Source organism: Staurois parvus, unplaced genomic scaffold (assembly GCF_062004578.1).
Source record: "Staurois parvus isolate SC_StPar_1 unplaced genomic scaffold, SC_StPar_1.0 ptg000439l, whole genome shotgun sequence".
In the NCBI taxonomy this organism is placed as follows: domain Eukaryota; kingdom Metazoa; phylum Chordata; class Amphibia; order Anura; family Ranidae; genus Staurois; species Staurois parvus.
Window position 1 is genome coordinate 4,619,674 of NW_028318235.1, and position 19,716 is coordinate 4,639,389.

Genomic DNA, 19,716 nt, shown 5'->3' on the forward strand with positions numbered 1-19,716 from the left:
TTAAAAAAAAAAAAAAAAAAAAAGTATCACGTCAGTATTCAATTGTTTATGCTGTATACACTAAATTATTAATGCATCTTAAATAGAAGAAAAAACATGATTTCATTTATGGTTAGCTGTAAACAGCAAGCACATACAGGAAAAATAAAAACAGTCAATTTCAAGAGAGCCAATTTTCCAAGGCTGAGAGATGCTCTCCAAGATTTAGACTGGGAGGGAATATTGGCATCAATGAACACAACACAGAAATGGGAGTTCTTCAAAAAAAGACTATGAACAAACTGCAAAACATATTCCCAAGGGCAACAAGTTTAAAAGGCTAAAAATCAAACCTATGTGGCTGACGGCCAAAGTTAAAAAAAGCTATAAATAAGAAAAAGATTTTATTAAAATATAAAAATGAAGGAACGCCATCATTGTTAAAACATTACAAAGAATATAACAGAATATGCAAAAAGGAAATAAAGGCTGCAAAAATTGAAAATAGACAGATTACAAAAGATAGCATCAACCCCAAAAAATTCTTCAAATATATTAATAGTAAAAAAGGTCCAGTCCAAGCATGTAGGCCCTTTACAAAATAATCTAGAGTTGATGATAAATAAATTTGCCTTCTTTGTCTTTAATACCTTCTTCAACTCTGTGTATACAAAGGAGCATGGGGGAGCTCTTGTCCAGAATGGGCATGGTATTGACACAGCTCCAGATGATCCACATTGGAGTACAATTTATATGATCCAAAAATATTTAGACAGTATAAAAAAGGTGAATAAAAAACCTGGACTGGATGGCATGCACCCACAGGTCCTTAAATAATTGAGACCTGTCATTTCAAAGCCATTGTTACTAATTTTTAGGGACTCTTTAATGACTGGCATAGTACCACTGGATTGGCATAAGGCCAATGTGGTGTCTATATTTAAAAAGGGGTCAAAATCTTTGCTAAGTAATTATAGACCTGTTAGTTTAACTTCTATAGTTGGGAAGATAATAAAAGTCCACAGATGAATTCTTGCTGGAAAAAAATATTTTAAGCAACAGCATGGATTCATGAAAGACAGAATTTGTCAAACAAATCTGATTTATTTTTATGAGGGGGTGAGCAAAACCTTGGACAGAGGGGTGGTGGTGGACGTGGTATACTTGGATTTTGCAAAAGCGTTTGACACAGTTTCCCACACATGGCTAATGTGTAAGGTCTACGGGCTTGGAAAAATCCATATATAAATTGAATACGATCTTTAAGCCAGTTTTCTAAGAGTAGTGGTTAATGATTCATACTCTGAATGGTCTAGGGTCATTAGCGGTGTACCCCAAGGTTCAGTGTTGGGGCCCTTACTTTTTAATGTATTTATAAACGATATAGGGTCTGGGATTAAAAATCTCATTTCAGTCTTTGCAGATGACACTAAGCTGTGCAATGGAATAACATCCTTACAAGATGTCTCCATTTTACAAGCCGACCTTACCCCTTTACAAATCATTAGTAAGACCTCATCTGGAATATGCTGTTCAGTTTTGGACACCAATTAACAAGAACACTGGAGAACTTGAGAAAGTGCAGAGAAGGGCAACCAAACTGATAAGAGGCGCTAAGCTATGAGGAAAGATTAGAGGAACCGAATTTATTCGCTCATAAAAAGGAGATTAAGGGGGGATATGATCAACATGTATAAATACATCATTGGTTCATATAGTGAACTCTGATGACCTCAGTGTGAAAAGCTCTACACTAAGGACAAGGGGGCACTCTTGTCTGGAGGAAAAGAAATCTAATTTCCAAACACGGAAAGGTTTCTACACAATGAGCTGTGAAAATGTGGAATAGACTCCCTCAAGAGTTGGTTCTGGCCAGCTCAGTGGATTGCTTTAAAAAAGACCTTGATTCTCTTAGAGACACAGAATATAATTGGATACTAACATTTATAGGTAAAGTTGATTGCCTCTCGGGGGAATCAGGAAGGAATTTTTTTCCCAGCAGGAGCAAATAGGATCATGCTTTGTTGGGTTTTTTTGCCTTCTCTGGATCAACTGTGGGCAAAAGATCACTTTTTTTTTTTTTTTTTACACAAAGTATCTTTAGGTTTTTACTCCAAGCATTTTCTAAAAAAAAAAACCAAAAAAAAAAAAATTTTTTTTTTTTTTTAAATAAATCTATTTTTATCCACCCTGGACTCTAGTGATAAAAATAAATATGCTTCTCTCTTAACACTGCTACCATAGAGGAGATTGATTCCTTTTTATTTCTTCAATGACTAACCACCCGTGTCTTGCAACTACTACAATCACCCTCTTGCTTGATCATTCACTGCCACATCTTCAATCCCTCCCTCTTTATTGGCATCTTCTCCAACCCTCTGCATACACTGGTCACCCTCATACTTAAAAGCAGGAGTTCCACTCACTCTGTAAAAAAAAAAAAAAAAAAAAAAAAAAAAAGTCAGCAGCTACAAAAACTGTAGCGGCTGACTTTTAAAAAACAGCCACTCACCTGTCCCACGATCCCGCGTTGCACCAACCGCAGCCAGTTTCACCGGCCATCCTGTATTCCAAGAGGCCGACATCTTCATTGTGGGCACCCAGCTGGGACAGCTCTTGGCTTCACAGCCAGGTGCCCACTGCGTATGAAGAGTAGCGATGCGCTTCCTGAATGGCCCATCGTCTTCTGCGACCTGTCACGTGTCCCACAAGACTTCGGGGAGGAAGGGTAGGAGGACTTCCGTTTCACCCTCTCCACCTGTCTTCGCCGGCTCTTCTCCACTTTCAACTCCCTACTCTTCCCCTCCCCCCAGTACCTCACTCACCGCCCACGAGATTCCCCTCCCCCCAGTACCTCACTCACCGCCCACGAGATTGCCAATCACTTCCAAAACAAGATCGACGCAATCCGTAAAGACAATCGCCAATGCTCAATCTACCTCCCCACCTAGCCTCCCTCCCACAATAACCCCATCAACTCTCCCCTCCTCTGACCTCGCAACTGCCCTGCCCCCCACCACACCTAACATCCCGCACACTATAACCTCCCCAACACTCCACTCCTTCAGCCTTTCTACCACTGAGGAGGTCACTAAGGTCTTCAGGAGCCCGCCTCACCACTTGCCCCCTTGACACTGTCCCCACACAACTCCTCCGGTCACCCTCCTCCTCCATCATCCTACGCTCCCTCACCCACATCTTCAATCTCTCCCTCTCTAATTGTGCATTCCCCTCCCCCCTAAAGCACACGCACATCACCCCCATACTCAAACCCTCCCTGGACCCCACCGACCTGAACAACCTTAGACCCATCTCCCTGCTGCCATTTACATCAAAGCTCCTTTAGCGCTTAGTCTACAATCGCCTAAGCTCCCACCTCACTAACAACCTCCTCGATCCACTACAGTCTGGCTTCCGTCCCCTACGCTCCATCGAAACCGCCCTACTCAAAATCACTAATGACCTTGTAACCGCCAAAGCTAATGGCCACTACTCAGTCCTCCTACTCCGACCTCTCCGCGGCCTTCGACACAGTTGACCACCCCCTCCTCAATAAACTACACTCCCTTGGCATCAGACTCTGCTCTCTCCTGGCTCTCCTCCTATCTATCCCAACGCTCCTTCAGCGTTACCTATGCTACCACCTCCCCCTCTCTGTTGGGGTCCCCCAAGGCTCTGTCCTTGGGCCCCTTCTCTTCTCCATCTACACCTCCTCCCTCGGCAAACTGATACACTCCCACGGCTTCAACTATCACCTCTACGCCGATGACACGCAAATTTACCTCACCATTTCAGTCTCCGCCCGTATCACCAACCTACTGAACGACAGACTGGATGTCGCTCCATTTCCTCAAATTGAACCTTTCCAAAACAAAGCTCCTAACTTTCCCCCCAGCGTGCGCCACCATCAGTCCCACCCCGCAAGCCAAAGTCCTAGGTGTCACTCTAGACTCAAACCTGACCTTCCAACCCCATGTATAATCGCTGGCAAACTCATGCAGGCTCCACCTCCGCAACATCTCTAAAATACGTACGTTCCTAACCCCAGACACTACTAAACAACTCGTTCACTCCCTTATTGTCTCCCGTCTGGACTACTGCAACTCCCTTCTCACCGGCCTACCCCAAACACAGGCTATCCTGAACTCAGCGGCCAGACTCATCCACCTTACCAACCGCTCCGCTTCTGCCACCCCCCTCTGTCATTCCCTCCACTGGCTTCTGATTGCCCAACGCATTAAATTCAAACTACTAACATTGACATACAAAGCCATTCATAACGCTGCCCCAAACTACCTCACCGACCGGATACCCAAATACCACCCAACCCGTACTCTTCGCTCTTCACAAGACCTCCTACTTTCTAGTTCCCTGGTCTCCTCCCACGCCAGACTGCAGGACTTTCCCCATCCTCTGGAACTCACTACCCCAATCCATCAGACTGTCGCCTACCCTCCTCACCTTCAGGCGCACCCTGAAAACCCATCTCTTCAGGGAAGCCTACCCCACCCTCACCTAACAGCCGTTCTCCTCCACTCCTCCTACCACTCCATCCCCCACAGCCTCCTGTACCACTATGCCCTCCCTCCTAGACTGCAAGCTCGAAAGAGCAGGGCCCTCAAAACCCTCGTGTATTGTTTTGTTACTGTATTGTCTCATGTACTGTCCCCCACTTTAATGTACAGCACTGAGCAAACCTTTTAGCACTATATAAATACTGTATAATACTGTCCCCACCACAAGCACCAGCACGGAACCCCAAGAGATGAATCTGTGCTACTTTGTGCAATGGTTTTGAATGACAGGTTATTTAAAAAAAAAAAAACCCAAACCACAGACACTCTTTAGAACCACTTTAGTTACAAACTCCTAGAACCACCTGATCCAGCTCACCCATAGACTTCTTGGCCCCTTTCAGACTTGATTTTACCTACAACACTCCACAGAAACTGTGCCGATTCACACATGTGCAGTGCCGATTGAAGCTCAGGTTTCACAGCTAATTGATACAGTAGTTGTTCAGTAGTTCAGGACAAGTTTACAAACAGGTTCAGGACAGGTTTAGATCAGGATTTTTTTCCCTGTTCACCATTGATGACATTTGCGGATTAGAAACGGTTCCCATAAAAGTCAATGGACTGTAATCCACACCTGAACAGGACCACACTGCTCAGAAATCGGACAAGACTCTTCTTCAATCCACACTGCCAGTGCACCAGACATATGTGGACAGGCACCATAGGAAGCAATGTTATTTCACATGTCAGGAAGATTGGATGCAGTTCAAACCGTATCCAATCCGCATGCATATAAAAAAATCGGCACTAAAACTCACTAAGTACTAAAACCAATGATCACCAATCTGTACTTTAAAGCTTTGAAAAAAAAACAAAAAAAAATATCCATTCCCCTCGGCCTTCATGACTGTGCTTTGTTTGCCTCTTACCTAATCTCATCAGTGTCACTTACAACTCTATCACCTCTCCTCTTTCCATGGGGGTCCCCCAAGGTTACCTCTTCTATTCTCTATCTACACCTCCTCCCTTGGTCAACCAATATCCTCCCATGGCTTCCAATACCACTATGATTACAACACACAACTATCTTTCTGCCCCTCAGCTCACCCCATAAGTCTCCTTGTACATCACTAATTTACTAACAAACATATCAGCATGGCTGTCAGAACACTTCTGCAAACTCAAAATTTTTAAAACTAAAGCTCATAATATTGGCTCAATATATCAACAGACATCCTGCAGGAACCAGGAGTACTTCTCTTTCAATAAAAAAAGCCTCAAGGAAGACACAGTTATACCAATTTCCCCCCCCCTCTCTTTTCACCACTGGCACCCTTAGCCTTCTCAAACTCCTATTTCCCTCTAGTCAATTCCTAGACATATCAGTAGTACTTTCAGCACACACTCTCCTTCATGACTGTGGTCTAGTAGCAAACCCCTTGAAAAGTCTGAAGCTGGGAGAGGGGGGGGGGGGGGGGAGAGAGAGAGAGAGAGGGGGGGGGAGAGAGAGGGGGGGGAGAGAGAGGGGGGGGGAGAGAGAGGGGGGGAGGGGGAGAGAATGGTATGAACTAATTTGAAAGTGTTTTTCAAAGTACATCTTACCAAGTTCTGTTGGCTTTAAAAGCTCATCAACCACGTCGTAGAAAGGGAGTTTGACAAGTCGCACCTCAGGCTTGCTCATTGGTTTGGGAGGTATCCGAGATATGCCATTGACATGCTTTGCATATACAGATTGGTAGTCCATGTTGGGTTGAGAATGTGAAGTCCTAGTCGCAGTTGTTCCATGGTCAAAAGATGGATGGATGAGCAAAGAGTCCGATCGGTGTGATGTCAGTTGTGTTGCAGGTGTGGGAACTAAATCAGTGGGCTTCTTTGAATATCTTGTCTCATAGAGCTCCTTTATCTTTTTAAAGACTTCAGGACTACAATCAAATTGCACTAACTGCAAAGCTCGTGTGACAAGCTCATGCTTCAAGCCACTTTTACTGCGTCCGACATATCCCAGAAGCATCTGAAGATCAGATACTCGGAAACTCATCACCATGTTCTGAAAAAGGAAAATGTAAGTTTTATCATTAGAGATAAAACAAAATTATGAATAAATATATCTGGGGAGTATATTAAATACAAACAAATCTCAAAATTTGATCAAATAAAATGAGACATATAAATTAAAACATTTACATGGACCAGCAGACCTTTCACTATTTCATAGCGGTGTGCACTCTTTAAAATGTATCGGCACAGCTGTCACATTGATTTTTTTCAGCTTTATTGAAATGTCAAAGTGACATTTGACTCACTTTCAATCACCACAGTGTTGCGGTGTACTGTATTGTAACAATTTGAGCTGAAAATAGTAGTACATGGTGGTATGGAGTGAACTTAACTCATAGGAGTCAAGACAAAATCTGTGCCATTAAGGTCTTTTGCTCAAGCACGTACGGTTATGGGACTACAGCTGTGGCCTGCATTATCACCCTGTCTAAAGTGCCTCTGATTGAGAGTATAAGCGGCCATGCTAACTGACTTTGAGCAAGCATGGCCAACTGTTGTCACAATCAGAAGGTGGTCCTAAACAATTTTAAAGCGGTTACTGATACAACTGAAGTGGACGAAAAACTGGAGATTCAAAGAGGATTTAAAAACCAAATAAAAATAAATATCTATAATTTTGAGTAAATTTCTTACCTTTGAGTGCAGTACAGGAAATGTAATCTTAGACTATGGGTTATACCTTTGGGTGACTGGACACTGGGAAAAAAAAAATCTTGTTTGACTTCAGTTTTTCAGCAAGCAATAACAAGTGATCAAAACAGAGGAGAAACCTGTGTCAAGTGCTCCAGGGTAAGGAGTTTACAGGCAAGTCAAAATTCCCATCTTAAATATACTACTAATATTCATAGACCATGGGACATCCCCAAGCAATAAACTGAGGGCTGGGCAAGACCACAAAACATAATGGCCAATAGTTCCATAAAAAAAACAAAAAACAAAAAAACAAGAGTTAAAAACCTGAAAGAAAGAACAGTCAGATGACAGCTTATAGCACCTTGCAGCCAAAGCGTACATCTGCTGAGGACTGACCATACACCTGACAAAACTTTGAAAGCACAACAATAGAGGACCAGGCAGTAGCCTTGCAAATACAAAATGACCAACGCTGAAAAGACCAAGAGACATCAAACAGCTACAGTTGGATAAGCTTTGCTAAGGAAGGGAGGAACCCTTTCCTTTAAAAGGTGTAAACCCTGGAAATATGTTGTCTGATCCACCGGGAAATGATGGAACGAGAAGCAGATCCCCTCTACAAGGACATTATAAAAGTATTAGGAAGGCAGTATAAAGAGTGCCTCAGGCTTGCGAGCAAAGGCCATGACTTCTAGGTAGACTGATAGCCATAATCACATCCAAGCAATGTAGGGCAATTTTCTTGGCATGTTGTGGGGCAGGGACGAGGGTAGGATTTAAAAAAAAATAAAATAAAAAAAACACCCCACACACACTTTACAAGCTGCCAACTTAAAAACACACCTAACCGATGTAAAGGCAAACAGGAAGGCAACTTTACAAGTGAGATCCTCCAAAGTAATGTTGCTAATTGGTTCGGAGGGTGATTCTATGAAGTACAGAGCACCAGCACTTAAAATCAGCAACTCCCTGCAGAAAAGACTTAAGCATTGCAAGAGGTTTCTGGATGAGAATGGAAGTGGAAGAAGCCTGTACCTTAGGGGAAAATTGGAACAAGACACTGATCAAGGCCAAAACACAAAGTGATAAAAAGTATTTTCTGGCACTCCGGTTCCTCTCCTCACTCCAGGTAAAGTAAGCCTTCTGTGCACTATGGGACATTGGAGTTTCTTGCTCTGAGTAAGGTGGTAATAGTGTCAGAAACACCCTATCCTCCAGGATGTGAGTTTCAACACGTTCTTCTTGTCCAATTCAGTACAAGACTCACAGAATCCTTTGCTTCCCATCTTGCACAGCCATCAAGGGAGGATCTTCTTTGGAAGGAAGCCATAAAATCAGTCCGAATTGAGTACAGGGAAACACCAAAGTATCAACTGCTAAGGCTAGATGATCCCTGGTCCCTGATACAAATCTCTTCAGCTTGTTTAACATGGAGGCCAGGATGTCCAGATCTGTTTTTCTGCCAACTTTGACAGATCTTGAAAGACAACCCCACTGCCATGTTTTGGCAGCTTAACCAGTTCCCAACCGTGCTATAGCCAAAGGGCTGCTACAACGCGGTTGTCTAGTTCTGGGACGACGTCCATGGATGCATTCCAGAACACGCCCCCCTGTGTGCCCCCATCGTCGCTGCCAGTGATCGCTGTGTCCTATGGACACAGCTTATCACGTGATACGGTAAACGGCCAATCATGGCAGCCTTTTACCAGGAGATCAGCTGTGTTCTATCAGTGCAGCCTCATCAACACACATCAGTGATGGAGAAAAATTGCCTGTTTGCAAAATTTTATAATAGAAAGAAAAATTTAGTTTTTTCAAATTTTTTTTGTTTATAGCGCAAAAAATAAAACACCCAGCGGCGATTAAATACCACTAAAAGAAAGCTATTTGTGTGAAAAAAAATTGATAAAAATGTCATATGGGTACAATGTTGCATGACCACACAATTGTCATTCAAACCACTTGCCAATAGTCTACTCCAGGTATGTGGATAATCAAGAGCGGTGAAAGGAGAGTTTCCTCCCGTGAGAGTTAGCAGACATGCTTCTCTAAGAGCAGCTTGAATTCTAGTGCCCCCTGATGGTTTCTGTAGGCCAGTGCTGTGGCATGATCAGAAATCACCCTAAATGTGTGTACCTGCAGATGGGGAAGTCCTCTGTTGTAGAGTCAACCTGAAAGTTCTCAGCTCCAGAATTTTGATGGGGGATTTTTGACACCTCCCAAGACCAGGTCCCCTGGACAGTTAGGGAGTTGTAAACTTCACCCCAGCCTCTAAGGCTGGTGTGCACTGTCACCTTCCAAGGTATGTGAAGGAAAAGTCTTTCCCAATTCTAGGGCAGAACTGGTGACAGAGGCGAGTTTGCCTAGTGGGGGTATAAACTGGAACTGCTGGGCTCCCCCAGCAAAATGTAGAAAGCGATGTGAAGGAAAGATGAGCATGTGTAGTAAGCATCTTGTATGTCTACCAATGCCAAAAATTCCTGAGAGGAGAGATGACAGATCTTTTAGATTCCATCCAGGAATTATACACCAAATTTGTGTGGACTTAAAGTGTCACTAAACCCAGGACCTTGCATTCACTATATCTGGTCTCCCACAGTATATGGAAGTGCAATTATTTTAGAAAATATAAACTGCTAAATACCTTTCTCATTAGCAGTTAGATCAGTCTTGTGACTTCAGCTGAGCACTGGTTAAAGCTTGTAGGCGTTTTCTGCTATAGGAGGATGCAAAACCCCAGACCTCTGGATAGTGCAGATTGGCCCTGTGTTGATCACATGTACTCTCCCAAGAAAAAAAAAAAAAAAAAAGTGTAGGGGCCTGTTTAACTACCAATGCTCTATTTTCAAGGACAAAACCCCTTCTCCTACATGTAGCCCTCACGTATATGCTTTACGCAGATGCACGACACAGGGTACTCACCTCTGCCGTTACAAGAGCGCACTCTCTCAGATTCAAATATTATGAATATATTCTCTCTTCCCCCCCCAGTGCCATGATGCAGAGCTCATCTCCTGAAATCTGGGGATAAATCGTAAAGCATGTATGTGCTCCCTCATGTATGGCGGCTGCCATTGCCAAGCTCCTTTTCGAAAATGCTAGCTGGTAGGCTTCCTGTGCGCTGAACAGAGTAAGAGCAGTCTGGCTACTGGGGATCACACTGAATGAGAGGCAGCAATGGCAGCCTCCATGTTTCCATACAGCAGACTTCTTGTAGTGGGAGTTGAATGAAGTTGGGGCCATGTGAACAGGCCGGCTGTAAGCAGTGTGTCCGGGCCAGACATGCTGCCAGACAGAAGATTACCTCCTCTTCCCAACTGCTAAACCGGTTCTCCAGCATCTCTATGAACCGCTTCTGGCTCAGCCTCTCCTGCAGCCAGTGGAGCAGAGTGCTTTAGTGCAGGGAGAACACCGACTCCAGAGCCTCCCACATCCCTGAGCTGGGCCTTTTCCAGCCATACCACAGGGGAGGGAGCAGCAGCTGGGATGACAAGCTGCCAAGGATCCCCAGCTGGACTGCACTCTGCTGGCCGCTCACTACCTCCCTGCTGGTCGCTTGCTCCCCCCTGCTGTGTCAGAGGCTGCCATGTCACTCTTGCTGCTCATCCTTGGGTCATCTTTATCCCCACTGCCACCACTAAATCGCATTCCCCATAAGGATGGCGATGTTCAGCAGTGCTTTGCTATGTCCACCTTCCCGGCCAAGACCCACCCCATAATGGCAGCAGAGGCACCTGTTACTGACAAAACCCCAGGCACCAGTAAGCAATTTCTAGTAACCATGGCAAACTGGCACCTGGGATATGTCAAGCCCTGTAGGCACAGATTTAGGCTTCAAGTGGGGATGTGGAAGTAAATGGGAGTGCCCAGGGCAGAGAACTGGAAGGTCTAGGGAGGCTTTCATTTTACATGGTAGTAAGCACTGCTACCCAGCTGGGATGGGAAACACGTCAAATCCAGACAAGACACAAATCTGACCGAGGAGTTCCTTTTCTGTGGTTTGCAGTGCATTGTTACAGAACTCCCAGGCACAGGCAGAAAGAGGGAGCCTGCGTCTCTTAGCCAATACAGCTTGCCGATAGAGTAAGGGAGCTGGGTCTTTAACAGAAAAATGGAACTCCCGAGGAAAGCGGAAGATCAGGTGGGTAAAACATCCCTCCCTCACATTTTCGTTCGTTGGCAAAAATTGGAATTGATGTTTGTTTAGTGTTTGTCAGTGAAAACATGCAGCGGACATTAAAAATATTTTCGTCAACTATCGCAGAGGGGAATGTTTTGGAAAAATCGCTTAAAACACAACGTGCATAAAACACGTGAGAAGTATCCTCCGTTATGTTTGTGGTTTATGCCGCTCCCCCCGAGGTTCTGGCATCTGTTCAGGCACCTAGTGTTAATGAAGCTTCATGAAACCTGTATGTCAACTTTAAAAAGTCTGGGAACCATAAAAATGGAAAAGAAGAAGGAGAAGGAGAAGGAGGAGGAGGAGGAAAAGGAGAAGGAGGAGGAAAAGGAAAAGGAGAAGGAAAAGGAGAAGAAGGAAAAGGAGGAAAAGGAAAAGGAGGAAAAGGAAAAGGAGGAAAAGGAAAAGGAGGAAAAGGAAAAGGAGGAAAAGGAAAAGGAAAAGAAGGAAAAGGAAAAGGAAAAGAAGGAAAAGGAGAAGGAGGAGAAGAAGGAAAAGGAGAAGGAGGAGAAGAAGGAAAAGGAGAAGGAGGAGAAGAAGGAAAAGGAGAAGAAGGAGAAGAAGGAAAAGGAGAAGAAGGAGAAGAAGGAAAAGGAGAAGAAAAAAGGAAAAGGAGAAGAAGGAGAAGGAGGAGAAGAAGGAAAAGGAGAAGGAGGAGAAGAAGGAAAAGGAGAAGGAGGAGAAGAAGGAAAAGGAGAAGGAGGAGAAGAAGGAAAAGGAGAAGAAGGAGAAGAAGGAAAAGGAGAAGAAGGAGAAGAAGGAAAAGGAGAAGAAGGAGAAGAAGGAAAAGGAGAAGAAAAAAGGAAAAGGAGGAGAAGAAGGAAAAGGAGAAGGAGGAGAAGAAGGAAAAGGAGAAGGAGGAGAAGAAGGAAAAGGAGAAGGAGGAGAAGAAGGAAAAGGAGAAGGAGGAGAAGAAGGAAAAGGAGAAGGAGGAGAAGAAGGAAAAGGAGAAGAAGGAGAAGAAGGAAAAGGAGAAGAAGGAGAAGAAGGAAAAGGAGAAGAAGGAGAAGAAGGAAAAGGAGAAGAAAAAAGGAGAAGGAGGAGAAGAAGGAAAAGGAGAAGGAGGAGAAGAAGGAAAAGGAGAAGGAGGAGAAGAAGGAAAAGGAGAAGGAGGAGAAGAAGGAAAAGGAGAAGGAGGAGAAGAAGGAAAAGGAGAAGGAGGAGAAGAAGGAAAAGGAGAAGGAGGAGAAGAAGGAAAAGGAGAAGGAGGAGAAGAAGGAAAAGGAGAAGGAGGAGAAGAAGGAAAAGGAGAAGGAGGAGAAGGAGAAGGAGGAGAAGGAGGAGAAGGAGAAGGAGGAGAAGGAGAAGGAGAAAAAGGAGAAGGAGAAAAAGGAGAAGGAGAAAAAGGAGAAGGAGAAAAAGGAGAAGGAGAAAAAGGAGAAGGAGAAAAAGGAGAAGGAGAAAAAGGAGAAGGAGAAAAAGGAGAAGGAGAAAAAGGAGAAGGAGAAAAAGGAGAAGGAGAAAAAGGAGAAGGAGAAAAAGGAGAAGGAGAAAAAGGAGAAGGAGAAAAAGGAGAAGGAGAAAAAGGAGAAGGAGAAAAAGGAGAAGGAGAAAAAGGAGAAGGAGAAGGAGGAGGAGGAGAAGGAGAAAAAGGAGAAGAAGGAGGAGAAGGAGAAAAAGGAGAAGGAGAAAAAGGAGAAGGAGAAAAAGGAGAAGGAGGAGAAGGAGGAGGAGGAGAAGGAGGAGGAGGAGAAGGAGGAGGAGAAGAAGGAGAAAAAGGAGAAGGAGAAAAAGGAGAAGGAGAAAAAGGAGAAGGAGAAAAAGGAGAAGGAGAAAAAGGAGAAGGAGAAGGAGAAAAAGGAGAAGGAGAAGGAGAAGGAGGAGAAGAAGAAGGAGAAGGAGAAGGAGAAGGAGAAGGAGGAGAAGGAGGAGGAGAAGGAGAAGAAGAAGAAGGTGGTCCAGCACCTACAGACACTAGCAAAAAACTGGAGTCTCACAGAGTGGGCATGTATAGGAGTGCGCACTAGAGTGTTTGCCAGTGTCCAATCACCTGAAGGTAGCTTGTATATAACCCAGATCCTGTGAACAGAAGTCCCATACTATGTGAATTAAAAAAACAAACACACACACACGGAATTGTAGACAATAGCAAAAATAAGAAGGGAATCAAAAACACAAAACTATCAGCAGAATGACTGATGCAGACATCTAGCTTAACACAGAGAAACCAGAAATAACCCTTCTGAATTTGGTAGGATCCCAGAGAGATAATTTTAACTAGGTCAGGCAAAGGATTATATAAAATCTGGAAAGGTATCAGGCAATCTGCCCCATCATCTTTCAAAAAAAAATTGAATTGCTGTTTATGCGATAAGCCACTTTTCCTGAAGAGTCATCAACTAGCAAAAGTGTTCAAGCGTAACTTCAAAATCGGTACATTTTAGGAAAACAAAATCATGCAAAGTCAGTCATAAAAAAACCCCAAAAAAACTTTAAAAAAAGAAGTTGCCATATTTCCACACTTTAGATGGCATTTTTCCTGAACAATCCCACTTACAAGTATAACTTAAGGCAACATTTAAGTTTTTGATAAAAAAACGGGAGAGGAATATCTGTCAGGTTTGTAAGAACAATTCACCAATGAAGACAGCATCAAACTGAAGGTAAATACCAGATTCAGGAAATGGGATGAAAACAAAGTTAAAAAAAAAAAAAAAGGAAGGTGGTGTTACTCATCCTACACTTATTTCAGAAAAGTACAAAAATGATGGGGAACTCAGCACTGGTCAGGACGTTTGGGGGGGGGGGGGGGGGGGGGTGGGAAAAAAAAAAAACAAAAAAAAAAACAAATACCCTCCTTAGCTTAGGAATGTAAACATTTCAAAACTGCACTAGAGGGAGATTGTTCTGTGAATGAAGGTACAGTGTAGGACATAGTTTCCACTTGTTTTGCTCTCTGAATAATATGAATGCGGACCATTCTTCAGAGAGTATTAATCTGCTGATGAGGAGGCACCTCCTCACCACCTGTTTTAACCTCCTAAATGCCAGATTACTGAAAGTTGAAAAAGGGCCTATTAGGCAGGGGGTAGTGCCCAACAAGCGCAATGGGGAAAGTAATTCCAGCCGCAGCATGTGTGTTCAGGAAAAGGAAAAACACTGTAGGGCTGTAACTGATTATTTTCATATTTCATAAAGCAATTCATTGGCCGACCAAAACAATCGATAAAAAAAAAAAAAAAAAAGCTATATGGTTAGGGAACAAAAAGTCCAAGCCACTTGAGAATAAAAAAGACAGGATTTTTTTTTTATCACACACACTTTCCAAAAGTATTGGTGCACCTGCCTTTACATGCACATGAACTTCAATGGCATCCCAGTCTTGGTCCAGAGGGTTCAATATTGAGTTGGCCCACCCTTTGCAGCTATAAGAGCTTCAACTCTTCTGGGAAGGCTATCCACAAGGTTTAGAAGTGTGTCTAATTGACCATTCTTCCAGTAGAGCATTTGTGAGGTCAGGTACTGATGTTGGATGAGAAGGCCTGGCTCACAAGTCTCAATGCCAATTCATCTCAAAGATGTTCTGCAGGTTGGGGTCAGGACTGTGCAGGCCAGCCAAGCTCCTCCACCCCAGACGCGATCATCCATGTCTTTATGAACCTTGCTTTGTGCACTAGTGCGCAGTTATGTTGGAACAGGAAGGGGCCATCCCCAAATTGTTCCCACAAACTTGGGAGCATAAAAAATTGTCCAAAATGTCTTGGTATCTGATGCCTTAAGAGTTCCCTTCACTGGAACTAAGGGGCCAAGCCCAACCCCTGAAAAACAACCCCACATAATAATCCTCCCTCCTTTCAAACTTTACACAATGCAATCAGGCAAGTACCATTCTCCTGGCAACCGCAAAACCCAGGCACATCCATCGGACTGCAAGACAGAAGTGTGATTCGTCACTTCAGAGAACACATCTCCACAGCTCCAGAGTCTAGGAGCAGCGTGCTTCATGACATTGCATCCAACGCTTAGCATTGCACCTGATATAAAGCTTAGATGCAGCTGCTCAGGCATAAAAACTCATTCCATGAAGCTCTCTATGTGCTGTTGTGCTAATCTGAAGGCCACACAAAGTTTGCATGTGCTGACCCCGCTCTATCATTTTATGTGGCCTACCACTTCATGATGGGGTTGCTGTACCCAGTTGCTGCCACTTTGTTATAACACCAGTAACAGTTGACTGTGGAATATTTAGTAGCAAGGAAATTTCACGGACGGACTTCTTGCACAGGTGGCAACCTATCACGGTACCACCCTTGAATTCGCCGAGCTCCTGAGAGTGACCCATTCTTTCCCAAAATGTTTGTAGAAGCAGTCTGCATGTCTAGGTGCTTGATTTTATACACCTGTGGCCATGAAGGTGATTGGAACACCTGAATCCAAAGATTTGGAGGGGTGTCCCAATACTTATGGCAATATAGTGTGTATATATACACACACATACATACACACCCCAAAGTAAAATAAGTATTGAACAGGTCACCATTTTGTCCTCGGTAAATATACACTATATTGCCAAAAGTATTGGGACAACCAATATTCCAACATGACTGCGCACCAGTGCACAAAGCAAGGTCCGTAAAAGACATGGATGAGCATGTTTGGGGTAAAGGAACTTGACTGGCCTGCAGAGTCACAACCACAACGCGATAGAACACCTTTGGGATGAATAAGAACGGAGACTGCGAGCCAGGCTCTCGTCTGACATCAGTGCCTGACCTCACAAAATGCGCTCCTGGAAGACTGGTCAAACAAATATTCTCATAGTCAAACTCCTAAACCTTATGGCCAGCCTTCCCAGAAGAGCTGAAGCAGTTATAGCTGCAAAGGGTGGGCCAACTCAATATAGAACCCTATGGACCAAGACTGGGATGCCATTAAAGTTCATGTAAAAGGCAGGCTTCCCAATACTTTTGGCAATCTAGTTTATTTCTAAAAGGTGCTATTGACATGAATTTTCACAGCGGTAACAACCCATGCATACAAAAGAAGCCAAAACAAATAACATAAATTAAGTTATGTGTAATAAAATGGAACGACACGGTAAAGGAGAAAAAAAAAAAAAAAAAGGCATTGAATATGCCAACTGAAATGTAATACTTCCTACAAAATCCTTTGTTGGCAATTATGGCCCCCTCCTGTATGGAGAAACTAGTTGCATGCATTGCTCAAGTGTAATTTTGGCCCATTCTTCCAGTCTTCAAATCTTTAGTTCTTTACATAGATATTCTATTGGATTCAAGTCAGGTGACTGGGTCATTCGAGCAGGTTTATTTTATTTTCTTTGAAACCAATGGAGTTTACTTGGCTTAGTGTTTAAAATCATGGTCTTGCTGAATTGTCCATCCTCATTTCATCTTCATCATCCTGGTAGATGGAAGCAGATTTTTATCCAGAATGCCTTGGTACATTTTTCATCCTTCCTTCAACGATATGAAGTTTGCCACTACCATATGCTGAAAAACGGTCCCACATCATGATGTTCCCACCTCCAAACTTCACTGTTGGTATGGTGTTTTTGTGGTGATGTGCAGTGCCATTTGACCTCCAAATATGGTGTGTATTATGGCATCCAAAGAGTTTAATTTTAGTCTCATCTGACCAGACTATATTCTCCCAGTATTTCACAGGCCTGTCTAAATGTTGTGCAGAAAACTTTAAAACGAGCTTCAACATGCTTTTTCTTTAGCAAAAGGAGTCTTGCATGGTAAGCATGCATACAGGCCATTGCAGTTGAGTGCATTACTTATGGTTTTCGTTGAAACAAAAACGTACCTGTTAATTCCAGACCTTTCTGAAGCTCTCCACAAGCGGTTCTCGGCTCTTGGGCAATTCTTCTGATCATTCTTTTCACTCCTCTGTCAGAAATCTTGCGAGGAGCACCTGGTCATGGCTAGTTTGCGGTGAAATGTTCTTTCCACTTCTGGATTATGGCCCAAACAGTGCTCACTGGAACATTCAGAAGTTCAGAAATTCTTCTGTAACCAATGCCATCAGTAGGTTTTGCAACAATAAGGTTGTGAAAGTCTTGAGAAAGTGCTATGCTTTTATGCATCATGAGATGTTTCTTATCTGACACCTTGGTAATGGAACACATTTTTAGAGGCCATCAGTTGAGACTGAATCATTTGCGCTGACAAGGGGCAGGATTGCTTTCCAATTACTGATAGCTGGTGTCTTGGCTTTCCATGCCTTTTTGCACCTCCCTCTCTTCACGTGTTCAGAAATTACGTTGTGTAATAAAATGGACAGGGAAAAACTATTGAACTTATTTGTTTTCTCTATGTATAGATTGCATGGGTTGTTACCAAGTCAATAGCACCTTTATAAATATAATTACCTAGAAAAATGGTGATGTGTTCAATACTTCTTTTAAAATACAAAACACGACAAAATTATGGAAACACCAGGTAAAAGAATGAAATAGTTACCAAATATGGTGTTGGACCGCCTTTGGCATCCAAGACGGCCTGAATTGAAAGGATAAGTTCACCTTTAGTAACATGTTACACCCATATTTAGGGTCTATTGTTACAAACAAACTGGGCTCCGCACCCACCTGCTTCCCTGTTTTGACAGCTAGCAGGGGGATCTTCTCTCCCTGCTAGCTGTCACAATTAAGTATTCTGTGAATGAGAAAACTACAAGTCCCGGCAGCCTTGTAGTTCTCAATGAACTACCACGGCACTGAAGCGCTGTGGGAGTTCACAGAGTCTTCTTGTCAGAATGTATCTGCTTGCCGTACGAAGTACAGGCACACAGATACACTAACAGGTGTACAGGAGATCTGCATGGCACCAGCAAAATGCTGATTGCTGGTGCAATGCTTTAGAGGCTCCAGAAACCAAAAATAAATGCACATTTTTTTAGCAGAGGAAAAAAAAAAAAAAATTGTTAAAAAGTAAACTTCTCTTTTAATCTTGGAATTGGATGGTGGATAATGGAATCTGATACTACTCTTCATGCAAAAATCATCTCAGACAAAAAGAAAAATGAACCCGAACCTTGTTCTCCAAAATTGACCAAAGTGGCTCTATGGCATTGAGCTTGACAACAGTGGCAACCAGGGAAAGTGCGAGACTTCATCTGCATGCTCGTCAAACCAGGATTTGACAGCAGCTGTGTTAAAGAATTTGTCTTGGTAAATAGAGCTGTTTTTGGAAAACAAGTGTTTGCACCATGGGGTATGTGTGTATGTATAAACACACACACCTAGGTTTACAAATTTAATATGTTCTGCAGGACTTTTCACATAGCAAAAAAATTGTAAACTGAAAACACCAATTCCCATAGGAATGCAGTGAAAACCAAAAAATCCATTCCGGAGGTCAGAAAAAAAGTAAACGCTGAAATACCGCATGAGTTATTATATATGGCAACCATGTGTTAAATGTTTCAGCTGTCAGCGAGGTTCCCCACTGACAGATGAATGTAAGAGAATTGCCGGCAATTAAAAAAAGAAATAAAAACTGGCATGGGGTTCCCACTCCCATCCATACCAAGCCCCCCCAAACCACATCAGGCCACATGCCCTCAACATGGGGGGAGAGCTTTGGGACATGTTTATGGGGACAAGGGCCTTTTCCCCACAACCCTGGCTGGTGGTTGTGGGGGACTGCAGGCAGGGGGCTTATCAGAATCTGGGAGCCCCCTTTAACAAGGGGGCCCCCAGATCCCACCCCCTGATGTGAATGAGTATGGGGTACATGGTACTTCTACTCATGCACAAAAAACAAAGTGCAGTGTGAAAAAAAGACAAGACACGGTCTTTGACAAGTCCTTTATTAAGAGGGAAAAAAAAAAAAAAAAAAATGGGTTCTGTTCCAGACTATTGCTGCTAGCTTTCTGCCTCTGAGCTGGCTTAAGTTCTTAAATATGTAAGGGGCGGGGCCACCCGAGGACATCATTGATAAGGGTCTGATATAGATTTGGGGGGGGGGGGGGTACCCCAACGCCATTTGTTTTAAATTTTGGTGTTGGAGTTCCCCTCAAAATCCATAGCAGACCCGAACGGCTTGGTATGGATGGGGGGGGACCCCACGCCGTTTTATTATGGTGCGGTTTTTTTTTACATTTAAAAACAGGTTTTTTTCTTCTTCACTATAGCTCAGAAATTGAGCTGCTGTCACTTTCCCCCCAGCTAAAAGAGAAAAAAAAAAAAGTTTTCTTTTAGTTTCTTAATAGAAACAAAAAGTTTCCTGTAACTCTGGGGAAAGCGACAGCTAATCTTGTGAGTTCTAGTGAAGAGGGAAAAAACAAAACAAAAAACGGCAATTGCATTTAAAAATCAGCACCGACACACTTCCTGTTGTGAAAATTTTATTTTTTTTAAATTACGTTAACTGAGGCATTTGT

The 19,716-nt window shown here is 43.2% G+C and overlaps 1 protein-coding gene across 1 annotated transcript in view; it reads right to left on the bottom strand.

The window, feature by feature from the left end:
* PIAS4 (protein inhibitor of activated STAT 4) overlaps nt 1–19,716 on the bottom strand; it is a 138,409-nt gene that overhangs the window by 83,635 nt on the left and 35,058 nt on the right. Inside the window, exon 2 of the mRNA XM_089687897.1 lies at nt 6,099–6,543. Within this exon, the coding sequence (XP_089544023.1) occupies nt 6,099–6,543 (445 nt within the window). The remainder of the gene's footprint in view (nt 1–6,098; nt 6,544–19,716) is intronic.